The sequence below is a fragment of the Protopterus annectens genome, chromosome 2.part2 (assembly GCF_019279795.1).
Source record: "Protopterus annectens isolate FY-2018-M chromosome 2.part2, PAN1.0, whole genome shotgun sequence".
NCBI classification, from domain to species: Eukaryota; Metazoa; Chordata; order Ceratodontiformes; family Protopteridae; genus Protopterus; species Protopterus annectens.
Window position 1 is genome coordinate 973339131 of NC_056730.1, and position 22261 is coordinate 973361391.

Genomic DNA, 22261 nt, shown 5'->3' on the forward strand with positions numbered 1-22261 from the left:
GAGGCTTCAGCTTCATCATAACTACACCTTATGGAGTGTCTGTTACCTGAGAGGTGAGAGCTAGGAGGGAGGACAGAAAGGCTTTGGCTGCACAATCTGGGATGTCGGCCAAATCCTTGAAGGCTTTTTCTAGCTGAGCTAAGGAATATCTGGCCATGTGAGTTTGGTAGTTAGCCTTGAAGGCCAGAGTGGCAGAAGTATAAATCTTCTTACCTGGACACTCCATTGTCTTGCTGTCCTTGTCAGCTGGGAGAATAGTAGTAGTGGGTAACAGTTTGGTAGTCCTATCAGTGGAGACAGAGATAGTGGCAGGATCAGCTGGAGGGCACTTTATCAGAAACTTCTCTTTTTCTGGAAATTTGTACAGTCTATCAGCCCTGCGTGGGGCTGGAAACTGTGAGTCAAGGTTGAGGGATGCTGCAGAAAAGGCATCCAGAAAGGCCAGCAGAATAGGAGGCACAGTTGAAGGGCTGGGAATGTCCATCTGTATGAGGTCGTAGAACCTCTTCTGTACTTCAGTCATGAAAGTGGATTCCCACTTGACGTGGTCCTTCATTTTACTAATAGTCTCTCCGAAGGTTAAATCCTCTGCTGGGGAGTCAGGGTCAATGGACTCTTCTTCAAGGGAACCATAGCCTAGTGGGGAGGAGATCTGAGAAGTCTAGGAGAGAGTCCTCTGAGGAGGAGTCTGAAAGTTTCTCTTCGTCTCTCCTGGTAGTGTCCGAGGTCAGAGGCCTAAGGCTCAGGAATGGAGGGACAATGGTAGGGCTTCCTACCGAAGTTGGGGGCAGGGCCATAAAAGCATTGAAGAGACTTGGCTGAAGGCTTGCCAATCGGGTGTGCTTTCAGGTGGTGGGGAAAGATGTTTTGTCTTTTGTTTTTTCTTTAAAGGCCTAGCTGGCGTATGGGTAGGAGAAGGCCTTGGGTCAGAGGGGTGGATGGGATCGGAGGAATCAGACAGGCACACTGAGAAATCTGAAAAAAAAGCAGCTGAGGGTTTCAGGCAGTGATTGAGGGGGGGTTAAGGGTTATGGAGGGGTGTTTAGGGTTAAGGAATGGTAGGCCAGTTTTAGGATTAGGGAGGGGAGTTTAGGGTTAAGGAGCAGCAAGAGAGTTTTAGGGCTAAGGAGTGGCAGGGGAGTTTGGGGTTAGGTAGCAACTGGGGAGTTACAGGTTTGAGGAGTGGGAGGGGAGTTTGGGGTAAGGTAGCAATTGGGGAATTTTAGGTTTATGGAGGGCGAGTCGAGTGGAGTTTTAGGTTTTACAGTGCACTTGACAAATTTAGGGCTAGGGAGGGGGAGATGAGTTTTAGAATTAGGGATTACAGGTTTACGGAGGAACACTAGACTTTTAGGGTTAGGGTTAAGGCAATGGAATGAGGACTAAAGTTAGGGTTAGGAACCAGATGGGAGTTTTATGGTTAGAGTTAGGGCTCAAACAGAGCTATACAATTTAACAGGGTTAGGTGGTGGGAAGGCTAAATTATTAAGTACGATCAGGCTGGCAGGAATTAGGACAAGTGTGCTGGAAGCTCCAAGTACATAAGTATTCACTGTAGACCTTATCTGATACTTCGATAATTGCTAACATGTTGAGAATTGGAATAAAGCTGTCATTTGCGTCCAAAAGCAGTGAGCAGCTCTACATAACATGGCATTCATTAAGACCCTATTCATAACTCAAACAGAAGGCTAAATTCAGATAAGTAGAGTCTGCAGAAGTGGTACATTAGCAAATAAAAAGACAGACTTAGGCAAAAAAAGCTTAACCTGTTATCACCATTTACAGTTGCTACTACATAACAAGGATCTTTATTAATGTGGTAGCCCTTGTGCATTTCACCAGAAATTAAGATAACCCCCCTCCCCACCACAACTAAAAAATGGAAGCCATACCTGTGAGTTTCAATGAAGCTGTCATATTCCGTACTAGGGTCTATCTGCTGTACAGAACTTTGGATCTCCAAATGTACACTTACTATCTCTTCTGTGATTAAGCTGGTAATTTGGCTGTATTCTTCTAGGATTGCTTTTCTAAATGTAAAAAAATCAAAACAATGAAATGTCTGCTTGGAATATACAATACAAAGGTTACTATGACTCTGAATTGGTCTTAAATGTTTATCTGAAAATAATTAAATTACTTAAATCAGTGGACACATGCAATTGTAAAGTATGTAAGAAAACAAATGTGCAACATTTTTTGCTAAAAACAAAATAAAAATCACATGGTCGTGATTCATTTCTAAATGGCAATTCTCAGCTAGAGTTAATTTTCTTTCTCATCTGCAAAACACTGCCTCATTTTTAAACTACAAAAGCACGGGGATAGCAAGATGATGTGTTACCCTTTCCTCCCAAACACTGCAAGTTTTACAATACAGCTAGTTAAGCTTTTGGACCAACAGCAGCCTTTCATCAGGAGTTAGTAAAATAATCATATTAAGTTGCTGTTTGTCTTTCAGCTTTTTCCCGGTAAGGGGTCGCCACAGCGGAACTTCGGTCCGCTAATGATTGGCAGATTTTTTACAAAACACCGAGGTGCCAGCTCGACGCCCAACCTTCAACGAAGGCACGCCCATTTACGCACGCATGTCTTTCGAACGCTACCCAACCGCGGGGAGGACATGCAGACTCCACACAGAAGGCACTCCCAAGCCAAGCCAATAATCATATTAAGTACAATGCTTTAATGCTCATTTGTCTGAAGAAAAAGTTAAGAGTACATAATTTCTCACTCTCTACATACAAGTGGTTATTAAAGCTCTGTAACTAAAATTCATAACAAATAAAGCTTCGAAGAAGGGTTACTGTAGTGTAAACTTATATTGGTCCAGTAAAATATATAGCACATCACCTCTGTGTTCCAGGGTTTTCTGTTAGTGAACCAGCACACCATTCCTCCCCTTTTTATGACAAGCAATCCAGTATATATATCATTTATAATGTTACTCGAGTTTTTGGTGGAATGAATAAGCAGCACAGTGGCTCACTGGTAAGCTCTCAGGTTCACAACTTTAGAGTCTTGGGCTCAATCCTGACATCCAGTCACTGTCTTCACAGAGCTAGCCCTCATGTTCTCCTCATTTCACTGTGGTTACCCCCACCTTCCAAATACAAAAACAGAAACCTTAGATATCACAACACACAGATCTTCAGGGATCATAAACAATGTAGAAGAAAGGCAGCTTCAGTTCAGTTCGTAAAATCAAAATACTTTACTTGGTAAGCCCTTTCATGGGAATAGCTCCCACTTCTTCAGACCATTCAATAAAAATACATTTACAACCACACCATTTATACAGGGAAACAATTAATATCAATCAAATCATGGCCACTCCATTTTCCAGTCTTAAAGTGATAAGCATACCCTATTATATTCTTATTCAAACTTCATTCATATAAGCCCCCTCTAAATGCATATATAGAAAAAGCATATGTGGGAAAAAACATGTTTGAAACACATGTATGGACTACATACATTACAAATGCATCCATCATTTCTTAGGTTCTATAAAATATCTTTCATTATCAGACTCATGATTTTCCCAAAATTATATACATATACACAAATGTATGTCAGATTATATGTAAAAAAATGTATGTAAATATATAAAATCTATATATGTCATACAAATACTACTAAAATTTACACCAGCAACAAAAATGCAGTTTAACAATAAAATACATAATAACAATAAGAATAAAATACATCCTATTATTTATGAATACTCATATTCTTCAAAATGGGCTTCAGGGGAACTCTATCATTTAGACCACTACCCTGTCAACCTGTAATCGAATTACCCATCTCGCTTCTGAAGTCTCTGTTCTATTGCTGATATCCCCACCTCTCTCATCCTCATTCACTGTTTCTATAATCATGAACTTAAAGGAATGGATTTCTCCCTTTTCCAGTGTATGTCTGGCTAAGGCATTGGTTTTCTCCTTGTTCCTAATACCCAAAAGGTGTTCTCTTATCCTATATCTAAATTCTCTGTTTTTCCTACATAGTATCGTGAACACAGGCCACAGACTGCTAAAATACAACATTTTTATTACAGCAATTAGCTGCAACTTTAAATGTGTATTCCTTACCTGTGTCAGGATGTGTAAATGATTACAATTTTTACATGATGTAGTTCTCTGATGTTCCCCCACAGATCCATCCATTTTAGGTCCATAACAAAGCAACCTTTTCAGGGATTTATTGTTCTTGAATAGAAAACTGGGTTCATCCCCTACAATTTCCCTAATTCGGGGTTCATGTGTCAATACTGACCAGTATTTCCTTACCACATCTTGCATAACATTTACATTACTAGTTTAACTAGTAGATACTTTCACTTTATTCTAGACAAAATTATTAAATTCTGATATTATCTCTTCTCTATGTGAGAAATATGGTTTCCCAGTTGTATTTCTCAGTGTCTGAATTTCATTAACTGTACCTCTGACATCACTATTCTTATAACCTCTCTTTTTAAACCTTGTACAAAGGTCATTCACTTACAACTGAAATGTGTCTAGATATTCTCAGGGCCTGTCATTTCACTACGTTCTTAAATATATGTTGGGGATGCATGCTGTTTCTATGTACAAAAGTGTTCCTGTGGCAACTTTTCCTGTAAACCTTTGTTGACCATTCTCCTCGTGGATCCCTATATATCTTAATATCAAGAAAATCAATACTATCGTGTGAAAATTTCAATTCAAATTTTAGGAAGGAAGTACTATTATTCAACTCATCATGGAAGGCTAATAATTCCTGTATGGACCCCTTCCAGAGTAGGAAAAGGTAATCTACAAACCGTTTATAAAAAAAATGACTTATTGCCATCTATCTATTGTCACATACTTTTGTGCCCAATTAGCCATAATTATATTGGCATAACTGTTTGCGGTAGATGTGCCCATTGCCATACAGCAATTTTAAGTGACACCAAACAATTTTGGACAGACTTATTTAAACACGTTGAGACCAACAGTTATAATGAAGGCTCTGTTATAATGGTCACCATGGATGTGAACTCCCTATTTACGTCTATACCTAATAATTTGGGTTTGGACATGTTGAGGGAATATTTAACCAAGGATGGAACATATACTGGAAATCGGACAGAGTTAATATGTCTACTCATGGAACAGATTTTGACAAACAATGTGATGTTATTCAACCACATTATATACCATCAAAAAGAGGGAGTGGCAATGGGTACATCTACCGCGAACAGTTATGCCAATATAATTATGGCTAATTGGGAACAAGAGAACAAAAGTATGTGACAATAGATAGATGGCAACAAGTTATTTTTTATAAACGGTTTGTAGATGACCTTTTCCTGCTCTGGAAGGGGTCCCTACAGGAATTATTAGCCTTCCATGATGAGTTGAATAATAGTACTTCCTTCCTAAAATTTGAACTGAAATTCTCACACGATAGTATTGATTTCCGTTAGGATATATAGGGCCCCATGAGGGGAATGTTCAACAGGAACACTTTTGTACATAGAAACAGCATGCATCCCCAACATATATTTAAGAATGTAGTGAAATGACAGGCCCTAAGAATATCTAGAGTGACATCAGAGGAAGACACATTTTAGGAGGAAGTGAATGACCTTTGTATAAGGTTTAAAAACAGAGGTTATAAGAAAAATGATATCAGAGGTACAGTTAATGAAATTCAGACACTGAGAAATACAACTGGGAAACCATATTTCTCACACAGAGAAGAGACAATATCAGAATTTAATAATTCTGTCTCGAATAAAGTGAAAGTATCTAATAGTTACACTAGTAATGTAAATGTTATGCAAGATGTGGTAAGGAAATACTGGTCAGTATTGACACATGAACCCCGAATTAGGGAAATTGTAGGGGATGAACCCAGTTTTCTATTCAAGAACAATAAATCCCTGAAAAGGTTGCTTTGTTATGGACCCAAAATGGATGGATCTATGGGGGAACATCAGGGAACTACATCATGTAAAAATTGTAATCAGTGTGGATGGATAGATAAAACTAATACATTTACACATCCTGACACAGGTAAGGAATACACATTTAAAGTTGCAGCTAATTGCTGTACTAAAAATGTTGTATTTTAGCAGTCTGTGGCCTGTGTTCAGGATACTACGTAGGAAAAACAAACAGAGAATTTAGATATAGGATAAGCGAATACCTTTTGGGTATTAGGAATAAGGATAAAAGCAATGCCTTAGCCAGACATACACTGGAAAAGGGAGAAAACCATTCCTTTAAGTTCATGATTATAGAAACAGTGCATGAGAATGAGAGAGGTGGGGATATCAGCAATAGAACAGGGACTTCAGAAGTGAGATGGATCATTCGATTACAGGCTGACAGGGGTAGTGGTCTAAATGATAGAGTTCCCCTGAAGCCCATTTTGAAGAATAGGAGTATTCATAAACAATAGAATGCATTTTATTCCTATTGTTATTATGTATTTTATTGTTAAACTACATTTTTATTGCTGGTGTAAATTTTAGTAATATTTGTATGACATATATAGATTTTACATATTTATTTACATACATTTTTTTTACATATAATCTGACATACATTTGTGTATATAATTTTGGGAAAATCATGAGTCTGTGATAATGAAAGATATTTTATAGAACCTGAGAAATGATAGATGCATTTGTAATGTATGTAGTCTATACATGTGTTTCAAACATGTTTTTTCCTATATATGTATTTGGGGGTTATATGAATCAAGTTTGAATAAGAATATACTAGGGTATGCTTATCACTTTAAGACTGGAAAATGGAGTGGCCATGATTTGATTGATATTAAGTTTCCCTATATAAATGGAGTGGTTTTAAATGTATTTTTATTGAATGGTCTGAAGAAGTGGAAGCTATTCCCATGAAAGCGCTTATCAAATAAAGTATTTTGATTTTACAAACTGAACTGAAGCTGCCTTTCTCCTACACTGTTTATGATCCCTGAAGTCCTGTGTGTTGTTGTATGCTGCTATTTCCTTTGGGGTCATTTAACTCGAGCTGCATTCCTGTTTTTTGCGTGTAGAAATCTTAGCTACCTTAGGCATACATAGGTTTGTATAATGTACTTCCTTTGTCCATCCATGATAGAACATGTCTGAAAAATGTTTGAGAAGGACCAGTCAGCAAATTAACAAAATACACATGTATGCATCTCTCTATTTATATACCACTTGCCCACCATGGGGAAGTTTGGCCTTTTCCCCACTATAGTGCAATCTCGGAGTTGCTGTATTTTGCTAGGGGGTGTGTGTGTTTTACTTGTTTCGTTGTGTGTATTTTGTCCTGATGACCAAGTGGTTCCTTCCCCGGTGAACATTTTTGATGATTTAACACTTTGCGGATATGAGGCTTCGATACTGTCATCTCAATGATTTGGGATTCGAGTAAGTGGTCTTTCGATCTTTTGAAGTTTTATATATATATATATATATATATATATATATATATCTATATATATACACACATATACATACATTCTGTAAGGCAGTAAAAACTTACTTAAAGAAAAATAAACTCTGTCTGGGCTATCTCCCTCCTGACTGATCCATCTTTCCAATGTATCCTATTCTCTTTCTTGCTACTACTTCACTGTAACTCTATCTTTTTTCTTTACTGAAACACCTCTATCCACCTTTTTAATCTCTCTGCTTCTAATCTACACATTTAAACTTCTTTGCTTTCCATATTTTGACTATGACTTCCTCTTTTCACAGCCAGTCTACTTTATTTGTGTTATATTACTTGAAATTGTTGAGACTATTTCTGTATTATTCCTTGTACTCACAGTAAGATGCTGTCCGGTTCGATTCTCAGCTAGAGCGTCTTCTGTGTGGAGACATGCGTGAATGGACATACCTTCGTTGAAGGTTGTGCGTCAGGCCTGGCAAGCCGGTACGTAAAAATCAACTGCCAATCATTAGCGGACCGGAGTTCCACTGTGGCAACCCCTAACCGGGAAAAGCCGAAAGACACAAACAAACTCTCTACTTCATCATGCTGAATTATTGATTCTATTTTGCAATCTGTTTATTTGTTTTTCTTTATGTCTATGGGATGTATTTTCTATATTATTTTAAGCCAACTTACTTTGTATGTATTTACTGTGGAGCTTTTCTCCCCGGGTCTCCACTGAAAAAGTCCCAGTTGGACTAACCCAGTCAACAAATGTCAAATAAATATATATATATATATATATATATATATATAGATATACATATATATATAGATATATATAGATATATATAGATATACATATATATAGATATACATATATATAGATATATACACACAGTGGATATAAAAAGTTTACACACCTCTGATAAAAAGCCAGGGTTTTGTGATGTAAAAAAATGAGACCACAATAATTCCTTTCAACATTTTCCCACCTTTAATGTGACCTATAACCTGCACAATTCAACTGAAAAAGAAACAAATCTGTTAGGGGAAAAAATATAAAAAATAAAAAAAGTACAATAAGCTTGTTGCATAAATGTGCACACCCTTAAACTAATACTTTGTTGAAGCACCTTTTGATTTAATTACACCATTCAGTCTTCTTAGGTAGGAGTCTATCAGCATGGCATATCTTGACTTGGCAATATTTGCCCACTCTTCCTTGTAAAAGCACTCCAAATCTGTCAGATTCTGAGGGCATCTCTTGTGCACAGCTCTCTTCAGGTAACCCCACAGATTTTCTATTGGATTTAGCTCTTGGCTCTGGCTGGGCCTTTCCAAAACTTTAATTTTCTCCTGGTGAAGCCATTCTTTTGTTGATTTGGATGTATGCTTGGGTCATTGTTGCGTTGAAAGGTGAAATTCCTCTTCATCTTCAGCTTTCTAGCAGACACTTTAAGGTTTTGGGCCAAAAGTGCCTGGTATATGGAACTGTTCATAATTCCCTCCACCTTCACAAAAGCCCAAGTTCCAGCAGAAAAAAAGTAACCCCAAAGCATGATACTGCCACCACCATGCTTCACTGTGGGGATGTGTTCTTTTGGTGATGCGAAGTGTTATTTTTGCGCCAAATGTACCTTTTGGAATTGTGGCCAAAAAGTACAAGCTTGGTCTCATCAGGCCATAACACATTTTCCCACACACTTTTGGGAGGCTTGATGTATGGCTTTGCAAATTTTAGCTGGGCCTACATGTTTTTCTGTATAAGAAAAGGCTTCCGTCTTGCAACCCTATCCCATAGCCCAGACATATGGAGAATACGGGAGATTGTTGTCACATGTAGTACACAACTAGTACTTGCCAGAAATTCCTGCAGCTCCTTCAGTTTTGCTGTACGTCTCTTGGCAGCCTCCCTGACCAGTTTTCATCTTGTATTTTCATCAATTTTGGAGGGACATCCAGTTCTTTGCAACATCACTGTTGTCCCATATTTTTTCCACTTTTTGATAACTGTCTTCACTGTGTTCCATGGTATATCCAATGCTGTGGAAATTGTTTTGTACCCTTCTGACTGATACCTTTCAACAATGAGATCCCTTTGATGCTTTGTAAGCTCTCTGCAAACCATGGGTTTTGCTGTAACAGGCAACTGAGTAAATGTCAGGAAAATCCTACTTGGACAGCTGAACTTTATTTGGGGTTAATCAGAGTCTCTTTAATTGATGGCAGGTGTGTACCCCAGAGGACTGAATGCTGTAATTAAATCAAAAGGTGCTTCAACAAAGCATTAGTTTAAGGGTGTGCACACTTACGCAACCAGCTTATTGTACATTTTTTTTATTTTTTATATATTTCCCCCTAAAAGATTTGTTTGTTTTTTCAACTGAATTGTACAGGTTATAGGTCACATTAAAGGTGGGAAAGTTTTGAAATAATTTATTGTGGTCTCATTTTTTTATATCACAAAAACCTGGCATTTTAACAGGGGTGTGTACACTTGCATCCATGTGTGTGTGTGTGTGTGTGTGTGTGTGTGTGTGTGTATATGTGTGTGTGTGTATATATATATATATATATATATATATATATATATATATATATATATATATAAATTCACTATAAAATCTCTAAGTACGGAAATGTAATCTCTAAGTACTGAAATGTCGAATTTCAGTATTTCGAGACTGAATAGTCGAAAACCCACAATCACGACCATTCACACATACACACAAACCAAGACATAATCACACACACATACACCTACCTAACTAAACAAACATAACACAAAGAAACACACCTAACCTACCTATAAGCAGGGGGGGCAAGCCCCCCTGCACCCCCCACACCCCCTTACTTATATATTCTAATTCCAAGGTCGCACTAAACCCACAAAAAACACCACCGCTCACACTCACACACACTAAAATCCCCAATATCCTCAAACACACAACACTTATCTGAAACCACAGATAAATCCACAAACCGCACCACACGTAACTAACGCAACACCACGATAGCGGTGGATTCGACACTTCCGCATTCGGCATTCTGTAGTTTCGAGTAACTGCACTTTCCACTGTTCGGTCTCGATGTACTGAAATTCGAGATTTCAGTACGTCGAGATTGTCTAGTGTATCTATATATATATATATATATATATATATATATATATATATATATACAGAGAGAGAGATGTATATATACACACACGCACACACGCATACACAAAAGTCACTGAGTCACAGGACAAATAATATGGACCTTCTCAAAGCTGCTCTATGGGGCTGCACACACCAGCACTGCACTGGTGAGGCACAGGTGGACTCATTACCTTCTCACCTCCTCACATATACCTGCAAAGAGAATACAACATCCTAGAAAGCCCCAAGAACTACAAATGATGCCCGAGTCTAACTAGCTAGATGTGACAGGAGGGAAAGTGAACTAAATGATGAGAATAACAGAAAATAGTGCAATAGTTTTTCATAATTAAAGACATTTGAAGGGGCTTGATAAGATAGTAAAACAAAAAAAGCTGTTACAATGAGTATGTAAAATGTTATGCATATGGAGCTGCCTTGGCAGACAATTCTGATGCTGTCAAATTACACAATATTTAAATATAATCATAACCCAAGATGTATTTTGTTTCTGTAAATATAATACCTCTTTGTATGATACCTCATACACTAGTACTGGTGAGACCTCCTCCTTTCCCAAGACTCATCTGTTTTTCTTAAGTTTAGACTTGGTTAAGATTCACAGCCACAAAATGGATTATATCTTGACCAAGATTTAATGCTTTGCCTATTTTGCAAGGTAAAATATATACATCTCAGGTACACTATTCATAGGTTCATAGGTTCATACTGGGCTATCTGCCCTAGGGCATTTATAAGCCTAGCCAGAGTATGTTTGGCTTTCGCCACCCATTTTAAATTAATTTTGCAATGCCCTTTTTCGAGGTTAGTATACTGTGCCTCTGTCTAACTGTGACACAGAAGTGATACCCAGGGTAAACCTACGATCTCCCATCCACTCATCAAGATTCCTCTTGAAGAGAGTCAATGAGGGACTCTGCCTAACCTGGACTGGGATTTTATTCCAGAGTGAAGGGAGCCTCTGGGTTATGAATCTGTCCCTCCAGCATGTTCTATTTATTTCAGTGCTGAGGTTCAAGTCTCTCGAGCGCGTAGCTCAATGGGATTTGGATTTTTTGAGGTGCAGCATGTCCCTTAATTCCAGGTTGGAAATGGCTTTAAATGTCAGGCACAGATCGCCTCTGAGCAGGCGGTATGCCACTGAGTAGAGCTGGAGTTTCTTTAACCGGGCAGCATATGGCATCTGTTTGAGCCCTTTGATCCTCTTGGTGAGGTACTTTTGGGGACTTTCCAGTTGCTGCAGGTGTCTGGTAAGGTACATCCCAAAAGGGGCATTGTACTTGATTATGGGCCTGATGAGGGATGAGTAAAGAGGCATGATGACCTCCCCTGATCTAGATGTGAATCCCTTCATGATTAGGTGGGCTATATAAAATGTTTTTCTAACCACTTTGGCCACGTGGTTGTCAAATGAGAGATTGCTATCAACTTGGGTCCCCAGGTCCCTAATTACTTCTTCTGTACTTAATGGATTACCACCTATGTGGTAATTTGTGGGCACTTTGTTTATGCCAAAGGGGATGACTATACACTTTTTGGAGTTTAGCCTGAGACCATGGCTCTGGCACCAGTTGTCTGTTTCTATGAGGCCCTTTTGGAGGATGCTTGTGTCGGCTGGAGAGTCGATTATGGCGCCCAGTTTGCACAGTCATCTGTGAACTTGGTCAGCCACAGTCCTTCCGTGTTGGCTTGTACCTCCGAGAAATATATACCGAACAAGAGAGGTCCCAGGACTGAGCCTTGTGGGACGCCACTTGTAACTGGTTTGGAGTCTGACATGGCTCCAGCAATTCTAACCATGTGGGTTCTGTCCTTGAGCCAGTTTGCAACCCATCTAGTGACATAGGGGTTTATATTTAAGCTGGTGAGCTTATCTATAATGCCCGAGTGGGGTATTGTATCGAAGGCTTTTGCGAGGTCCAGGTAGGCTGTGTGGACCACCTTCCCCTCGTCAATGGCCTTGGTGACTATTTCATAGAAGTCGACCAGGTTTAAGAGGCAGGATCTGCCCTTATCAAAGCCGAACTGGATGGGATCCAGTGTCTGTAGGTCCCCAATATCTTTATTTATGAGGTCCATGATGATCCTTTCCATAGCTTTGCAGACCAAGCTAGTCAGGCTTATGGGGCGATAGTTTCCACTATGCAATATAAATGTACCTGAAAACATTCCACTACAGGTCCTTCAAAAAGTATCTGTTCTAATGTGGACTGTGTATGAGAAAGTCTAACCACAACACCAAACTTTATAAATTAGGAAATCTGGTCCTGTATACAACTCTTAATACTTTCCATTATATTATCACTGGTCCTCTTCAATTCACTTATCCCATAATGACACTGCTCTCATAGGAATAGCTTCACATTTAAAGAGTAATATAAAGACTAAACACAAGATTTCTAACACTCAATCATCTTTTAATTATGCAAACTCGTATCCCGTTTGATTTAATTTCATTCTCTTACACCTGTTTTGCCCTACCCGGGATTGCTGGAGAGCAGGAGCATATCCCAACATCTAGGTGATGTAAGGCAAAGAAGCGATTATAGATGGGATGCCAGTCCATCACAAAACATGCAGACTTACTCACAAAAGTAAGTCCGAGGATCAGCAATTCGGCCACCTGCATGTTTTTAGAAGAGGGAAAGGCACCCCCTTGCATTTGTGCCAAACAGCTACACCTGAATACATTTTGCATGGCACTCCAATAGGAACAAGCAGAAGAGAGTATTTTGATCAGTGATACCATTGCGTTCCATTTTTACTCTTCTGTCAAAACTTCTTGGAAACCTGAGCAAATTACTGGCTACAATAAAATAAAATCAGTGTATTTAAAGTGTACATTTTCATCCAAGCATCATGAGCACCCCCCATCTGGCACTTGAACATCTTACAAGAGTAAAAGTTATGATTTATTTAGCATTGTGCTTATAAAAGGCTGAATGCCTTTGCTTTGAAATGTCAAACAAAAGCATGGTAACAAGCAAAGATCCACAGGGGCAAAGGAAGGACATGTAGATTCAACACAGACAGTACCCCAGCTGGAAGCTAAACTACAAAAACAATAACCATAGAGAAATCTATGCTCTCTATATGAATACCCAGCACAATTTAATACTGGTCTCCCTGGTACAAGTCTCCTGGAAGCACACCCCCCCCCGAAGACTTATACTTATTTACCTGATAAATACTGACTGCTTGTAGAATAAAAAAATAACATACAGTATCATAACATGTAGAGTGGATTACATACAGACATCTGTTCACCTTCTAGGATATACTCTAAAAGCAAGCAATTTCTATTTAGTCTGCTAAAGATGATGCAGAAATATAATCCTAAACATATTTTACTTACCTGTTTGCTTGGTTCATAGGTAGGTACTAGGCTATCTGCCCGAGGGCATTTATAACCCTAGCCAGTGTGTGTCAGCTTTCGCCGCCCCATTGATTAATTAACTGAGCCTCTGTCAAGAAGAGCCAATGAAGTGATCCCAGGGGTGTATTTTCTGTTACCCATCCACTCGTCAAGGTTTCTCTTGAAAAGTGTTAGTGAGGGGCTCTGCCTAATGTAGTTAGGAATTTTGTTCCAAAGCATGGGGAGTCTCTGTGACAGGAATCTATCCCTCCAGCATGTTCTATTTATTGCTGAGGCAAGGTTTGGCTCACTACAGTGAGTGGCTCGCAATGACTTGGACTTCTTTAGGTGGAGCATGTCCATCAATTCTGAGTTGGACATGGCTTTGTAAGTCAGGCAGTGATCACCTCTAAGTAAGCGATATGCCACTGAGTACAGCTGGAGTTTTTCCAGTCGGACTTCATAGGACATATGTTTGAGGCCAGTAATCCTCTTGGTGAGGTACTTTTGTGGTCTTTCCAGCTGTTGGAAGTGTCTTGTGAGGTACATCCCAAACGGTGCATTGTACTCTATATGATGGGTCTGATGAGTGACGAGTAGAGGGGCACTATAACCTCTTTATTTCTAGATGTGAACCCTTTAGTAATTAGATGGGCTACATAGAAGAATTTCCTAACTACTTTGGCAATATGATTGTCAAAGGAGAGATTACTATCTACCTGGGTCCCCAGATCTCTTATTACCTCTTCTGTATTAAGGGGGCTGCCACCTATGTAGTAATTCATGGGTGCTTTGTTTTTCCCAAATGAGATGACTATGCATTTTTTGGCATTTAGCTTGAGGCCATGACTTTGACACCAGGTGTCCGTCTCAGTAAGACCCTTTTGGAGAATGCCCATGTCAGCTGGAGAGTCAATTATGGCTCCCAGTTTGCAGTCATCGGCGAACTTGGTTAGCCGTAGTCCTCCTGTGTTTGCCTGTACTTATGAGAAGTATATGCTGAACAGCAGGGGTCCCAGAACTGAGCCTTGTGGGACACCACTTGTGACTGGTTTAGAGTCGGACCTGGAGCCTGTTATTCTTACCGTGTGAGTTCTGTCTGTAAGCCAGTTGGCAACCCATCTCGTGACATAGGGGTTTATGATCTCGTGACACAGAGGTTTATGTTCAGACTGGTGAGTTTTTCTATAATTCTCGAGTGGGAAATGGTGTCAAAAGCCTTGGAGAGGTCAAGGTAGGCTGTGTGAACTACCTTCCCTTCATCTACGGCCTTGGTGACTGTCTCGAAGAAGTCAACCAGGTTTGGTAGGCATGATCTGTCCTTAACAAAGCCGAACTGGGTTGGGTCAAGTGTTTGGAGGTACCCAATGTCTTTGTTAATGAGTTTCATGATGATGCGCTCCATAAGCTTGCAGACCAGGCTAGTCAGGCTTATGGAGCGAGTTACCAGGGTCAGTTGTGGCTCCTCCTTTGTGGAGCGGAATAACCGTTGCTTTGTGCCATTCTATGGGCACGCAGCCTGTGGAGAGGCTGAGGTTAAACAGTGTGTTTAGGTGGGGGGTTAGTTCGTTCTCTAGTTCATGCAAGACGCAGCCTGGGACACCATCTGGCCCCACTGAAGCTGTGCTTTTGGCTTTTGAAAGGGCTGTTTTCACATGTGCGTCTGTGATTTCCGGGACACTACACTTTTCCGGTACTGTTGTGGGCCCTTTTGGGGGTGAAGTTTGCACCGAATCTATCTGCCAGGATGTTGGCAATATTAGTAGGTTCAGTATATTTTGTGCTATTTTGCACTAGCTCAGAGCATATCTGCGAGTTGCCACTTAGATTCTTGACATAGCTAAAGAAGGCTTTGTGGTTATCTTTCGAATCCTTGGCTATTTTTCTTTCGAAGTTAGCCTTGGAGGATCTTATGAGGGGACCTTAGTTTCTTACTGACACTGATCAGGGATGTCTTTCCTTCTTGGGATTTGCTTTTTTTCTCTACTAGTTTCCTCCTTCTATTGTATATCCTGTTTATGGCAGGGGTCCACCAGACTGGTTTCCTTCTCTTAGGGGAGTGAGTCTTGGCTTTGCTAGGGATGGCATGATCCACGATACTTGTAGGTGCTCATACAGTGCATTTGTAAAGGCTCCTGCATCTTGGACACTGTTATCCTTTAGCGTGGGGGCTGTGAAACTTACCACCTCTGTCTTAAGTAAGGTGAAGTTTTCTATAGAAACGTTTTTCACTGTGGTTTCCTTAGTTGGAGGTGGTGGTGTGGTGTGGACATCCAGAGTGATTAGTTTATGGTCTGATCTAACCAGTGATGGGTTGACCTCCGGTGTGGAACACCTGTCGCCCATGTTGGTGATGACCAGGTCCAATATGTTTTCACCTCTGGTAGGGGAGTTTACCAGCTGATCCAGGGCATTTGAGTTGATAAATTCCAGGAAGCACTGGACCTGGGAGTTTGTACTTGAGTAGTTTTCCCAGTTAACGGTAGGGTAATTGAAATTGCCCAATATCAGGGTGTTCAGTAGGACCTTCATGTTTTCCAGTGTCTCCAGAAAGGCAGAGTGGTGGTCCTGGGTTGTAGCAGACCACAATTTGCATTGCAGCTTTGCCTGATGTTAGTTGCACATGGATGATCTCGGAGGTATCAAGCTGCACCACTAACCTGGAGGTGTAGGTATGCTTGATGAATATGGAAACTCCCCCTCCTTTTGTGTTTCGGTCCATGTTCTGTGGCTGAAATGTGTGGTATGAGCTGTAGCTCGGTAGTGCTGGGGTGCTCTGTGGAGCCTTGAACCAGGTTTCAGTTACTGTACAGATGTTGACATTCTCCATACTGAGGAGTGCTTCAAGCACGTGCATTTTGAGATTTAAACTCCTGGCGTTAAGTAGCATAACCCTCATTTCTTTACTTGTGCTGTTTACGGAGGTGGGTTTGACTTTTGAGCCTTGCCTAAAAAAAGGCACTATTGGGGCAGCAAGAGCCTTGCCCAGTATTCGAAAGCCTAGGAGTGACAGGTACAAGCCATCTCTTGCAAAGCAACGAGGCCTGTCGAGCATGTCATCCCAGGCTGACAGACACTGGATCATCTTTGAATGACACCAGAAGCTTCGACAATTGCTGAAATTGATAATTTTTTCTTTATACTGCGGTATCATTCTTGGTGAGGGCAGAATGCTTCTCAGGGTCAGGGTCATACCCGCCTGGGCTACATGATCAGAGAGCTCTTCCATGTCTCTCTTCATGTAGTCCAGGGAGGTACGTCTCAGGTTATTCACACCAAAATGAACAATGACAGAGCCATATTTGTACTTGCTCTGGAGTGACCTGAGTGCTTGTGTTATGTGGCGGATTCTGGCTCGCCAACAGGCAGCTAACAGTAACCTTCTCCTTGTCCAGCCTAGTAAGTGGGACGTCAATGTGCCTGACTATAGAGTCGCCTATTACTAGTGTGTTAGGTATGTTACTTTGCCTTAAGGGCTGTGATTGTGCGGCACACTGATTTTGTGTTTTATGTGTTGTCTGGTTTGTGAAGGGAGGTGCAGGTTTTTTGGGTGTCTGCTTTGGAGGTCTCTGATGCTTTTGCAGGTTTTTATTTAGAGCCTCCGAGTATGACTTTGTGTATTTATGTGTATTTTTTGCCAGTGCTGGTTTAGTATGTCTATGTGAGGCTGGAGGTGTGGTGCAAGTGTTAACCTTCTCCTCATGACTGCCTGTTCCAGTCTTGGGTGGAAAGAGTTTAGCCTCCAATTTAGCTATATAACTGCATCTCTCGCATATGTTAATGTTTTGTGGTAGGAGAAGAGGGTTGTCTGTGTACATGAGGCAGCTGTAACATTGCCTCAGGATACCCAGGTTCACCAGCTGGACTGGAAAGTATACCTGAAATTGCCCTTTGGTCATGCCTGAATAGTAGGGGTGAGCTGCTTAGTCGCTTGGTTGGTGAGGGGTTAATAATGAGCTTTGTCCTGCTGGACAAACAAGTGTTGGGGTATATTAGTGCTTTCTATTAGGTCTGAGCAAGCGCTGGACTGTAGGAAGCTTTTTAAGTGCTTAGGTTGAGAGACTACTTTCAAGGGGAAAAACTGAAGAGGAGACTTAGTGGAGCCGGGATACATTTAGCCCTAGCTAACCGGCACTGCCCGGATTTGCAAAACCGTGCAAATGCGGTTTTTACAGCAGGGAAATGAAAGAGAAAGAAATTAGCCAAAATGGCCTATAAACTACTAACTTCTGGGCTGGAACCACTCCTCCAGGGACAGATGGCTGCTCAAAGCTCTCTCTCTCACAGGTGAACAAAGAAACCTCCCTCTATCCAAGTAAAATATGGGCAGCTCAGAAAATTGTAACACAGCCCTGAATTCAGCACTAGCCTGAAAACTGAACCATACTAGCTCAGAAAGGTGGGAAACAAGGACAATTTTTTTTTAAAGATATGGCAAAAGCAATAAAAAATACACTTAAAACAGCTTTAAACTACTACAAACAGTAAAAAATACACTTAAAACAGCTTTAGATGACTACAAACAATCAGAAAAGGCTTTTAAACAAATTACCCAATTAACCAGTAAAAAATCTCAAAACTGAGCCCTGTTCCTGTAGTCTTCAATCAGACAAGTTCTAACTGCACACTCCTGCCACTGGGGTGCAGAGGAACCTTCCCCAAAAAAGAAGGCCTGGATTAGTGCTCAAGTTACACAAACAAAGCTAGATTCAGCAGGCCTGGACCTAGTCTATGCTACAGCCAACAAGGCGCACTAATTTCAGTAAGAAACAGTTAAAATATGCAGGCACTATAAGCCTTTAACCAGAAATTCGCAGCTCAGAAGGGCAGAGTCCAGCCTCTCCTCCCACAAGAGTGCAGACCACGAACCTTCTTAATGTAAAATAACTGGCCTGAAGCCCAAATGCTTAAACCAGAACTAATACACTTTTAGGATAACAGACACTCAGCCTTCAATCAGCAGTTCCCAACTTAGAAGGATGTAAGCTACCTGTCCTGCCACAACAGTGCAGACCACAAACCTTCTTAATGTAAAACAACTGGTCTGAAGCCCAAGTGCTTAAACCACAATGCTAAGTATGATAGCTACACTTTAATCAAGTTACTACCAAGCAGTAATAATTACAATTGAATACTTTTAAGAAGGCCTGGATTAGTGCTCAAGTTATGCAAACAAAGCTAGATTCAGCAGGCCTGGATCTAGATTCTAGTCTATGCTACAGCAAACAAGGCGCACCAATTTCAGTAAGAAACAGTTCAAATATGCACTATTTAAGGAAACAATGCATCCTAAAGGGGCACACGTCTCAATTATTGCCTAAGCTATATTAATGGCAGAGAACAGTGCAAATTAATGTCTGACAGTTCCATCTGAATAATTTGCGTATGGACATACAGATCCATTTTTTAATTTTTGTTTGTTCATAATTTGTCAAACAGATACACAGCCATTTTGAAAATAACATATTGGAGGAAAAACACATGAAAATACATATAAATCACATATAATAATACTAAATGATCATTTGATAAAATTTTCTACCAACTCTTTTTTTAGTACAGAATCTCATCTCTAATTTAACAGTAAATTTCAATTCACTAATACATGTTCCTGAAATGCTGACAGTGACTGACTGTTACTACCTGGACTCCTTTCCAAACAATTACTACTTAACCTCAGGCAACATTCACATGATTCCTATGGACTCAATTCATATATGAAAAATCCCCAGTACAGCTTGATACCAGCTCAAATTCTGAGACATCATACAAATTTCATTTTTTCGTTTACTTGTGTCCACAAAGGTACAACAAATTTATAAAACAAAAAAAATTGAAAACTAGAATTAATCTGTCCACACTCCTTCCTCTTACCTTCATACAGGGAAGTCTTAACATCATACAAAGAATAATAATCTACCATCTTGGAAAAAAAGATGAAAAAAAAATCTACCATCTTGAGGGGGGTTAAATAGGCTTTATGGGTAATTATATATCAAGTACACTTGACTCCAAAAACTGAATTATCTTCAAAAGTCTATAAAGCAGCTTAATTAGAAATAATTTTAAATAATTTACAATACTTACGTGAAAAAGCAAAAATGAACAACAAATGAAAAACAGCTCATCCCTGTCCATATTCAAACATAACTTGGATCCATGAATGGGAAACATAAAATTTACCCCAGGACTGCACCTGCACTACTAATGGACAGAGGTAACTCCTATTCACTTTAACATCCTATACAAGCTAAAACCAACCAGCACAGTCACTGACCATTTTCCCTCTGATTAATTAAAATGGCTGCAGATACAATTCCTTTTCCGGTCTCTATAATGATAGATAGATCTACATCCAAACTACATATAAAAAATGTGTTCCTTCCGTCTAGAAAAAAAGTCCTTTATTATACCTTTTCACAAAGGTGGTACAGCCACGAAGTTTAGTTAACTACAGGCCCATTGCAATCCTTTTCCCTGTACCAAAAATATTTGAAAAATATATTTATGCTCAGCTTCTACATCATCTAAATTCAAATAATCTGCTCTCTGAAATTCAGCATTATTTCAGACCCCAACACAGCACAACCATCGCCTTCCTTCAATTCACCAACACTATAAACCAGCATAGGAACAATGGTAACCCAGTGGGAACTGTGTTCCTAGACTAATTTGAAGCTTTTGACACTGTATCACACCATTTACTCACTGAATCCTCTTCTGTAAATCTCTCTCAAACCTCTTTTACATGGGTCCTTAGTTATCCACTTGGAAGGCAACAAGCAGGCAAATGCCAACAGGACCTCTCCTCTTCTCTCCCAGTTACCATAGGTGTCCCAAAGGTCTCCATACTAGGATCTCTTCTCTTCAATATTTTTATTAACAAGGTTTACACTGCCACAGACCAAGCAAACACAGAACAATACATAAATGATTCAACTGCAATATGTACAGCTCCCACAATATCCAAAATCAAAGAAATCACTCAAATTTCTTTCTCTTCAACCAAAACCCGGCTAAAAAATTCAAACCTGCTCTCAATCCCAGTAAAACAAAACTGATGCTGTTCACCCCAAAACATCATCTTACTCAAAGACAATCTTTCATGATTAGGTATGTAAATAATACTAAAATTGAGGTAGTACCACATACTAAACTACTAAATCTGATAAAGATATTCTTCACATAATTAGAAAAAAAACAGCAGAAACTTTGCTCATTTTACAAGGTAAAACAGTTCCTTTCAGACCCATGAAGAAAAATCCTAGCTTTATCCTATTTCCAATCCTCATATATGCCTCACCTATCCTTACAAACCTAAGCTCTACACTAAAATCCAAACAAGACTCCTGTTACAAAGTGGCTAAATTTGCTACAAGCACTGCACACAGAGCTCACCACTGTCAAGCCTTAAACAGCTAAACTGGTTAGAGATTAACAGCTACGCAACATACTCTCAAGCTAGTTATGGCATACATACTCTGAAGTTAGTTATGGCATACAAACTGATATATTATCGTGAAAAATGCCCTGCATTAAAAAATATACTATTGCACCTCCCCAACAGACCTCCACTGTGGAGATAAATTAATACTAAGCACTAGTAAAGCAAATAATTCAACAAGGGACTCATAATAATCCTGTTCCATCTCTAAAGTCTGGAATCCAAAAATCAAAGAACAATGGACTGGACCAAGAAGTTTAATTGCAAAATTTAAAAACCACAAATCGAAATAAGCGCTTTCATTTGGCGCCTGCCAAACTTTTCCAAACAATGATACATCACTTCCTGTAACTTAAATAGTATTTTCCGGTGATGTAAGCAATGATGGTTGATTACAAAAAATCAAATTTAAAAATATGAACAGTTAAACAAATCATAAACCAAAGAATCAATGACAATAAACATCAGCACATATTTTGTAATTAACACTTCCAATGTTCTATAAATATATGTACTATTACACCAAACATTTCATGAACTCCAAGGACTCAAAACCTACACATCACAAATATGAGGAATAAAAAATGAAAAAATGAAAAAATAAAAGATAATGATGAAACCAAGTATTTGATGAGCATCTGTGCAACATTTATACCAGTAGCTTTAAAATTCAACATTTGCATAACTCGATCAGTCCGAGTGCCTGTATGCATCAAATAAATAAAAGAAGTAAAAATGAAATAAGGTTTTATAAAATAGTTGTTTGGATAATATCAACTCCATAAAAAAACGTACAAAAAACTTTTAACCCGTCTATTCGCTATTCGTAAGAGAAGATTTTATAAAAGAATGTTTGAACCTAAGTGAAATGTTC

The 22261-nt window shown here is 39.5% G+C and overlaps 1 protein-coding gene across 1 annotated transcript in view; it reads right to left on the minus strand.

Annotated features, from left to right (window-relative positions):
• The window catches only part of FER (FER tyrosine kinase), a gene marked incomplete in the record, with an annotated part of 3568968 nt that overhangs the window by 2451729 nt on the left and 1094978 nt on the right, over nucleotides 1-22261 (minus strand). Inside the window, 1 exon segment of the mRNA XM_044064275.1 lies at nucleotides 1896-2033. Coding sequence (XP_043920210.1) covers nucleotides 1896-2033 — 138 coding nt within the window.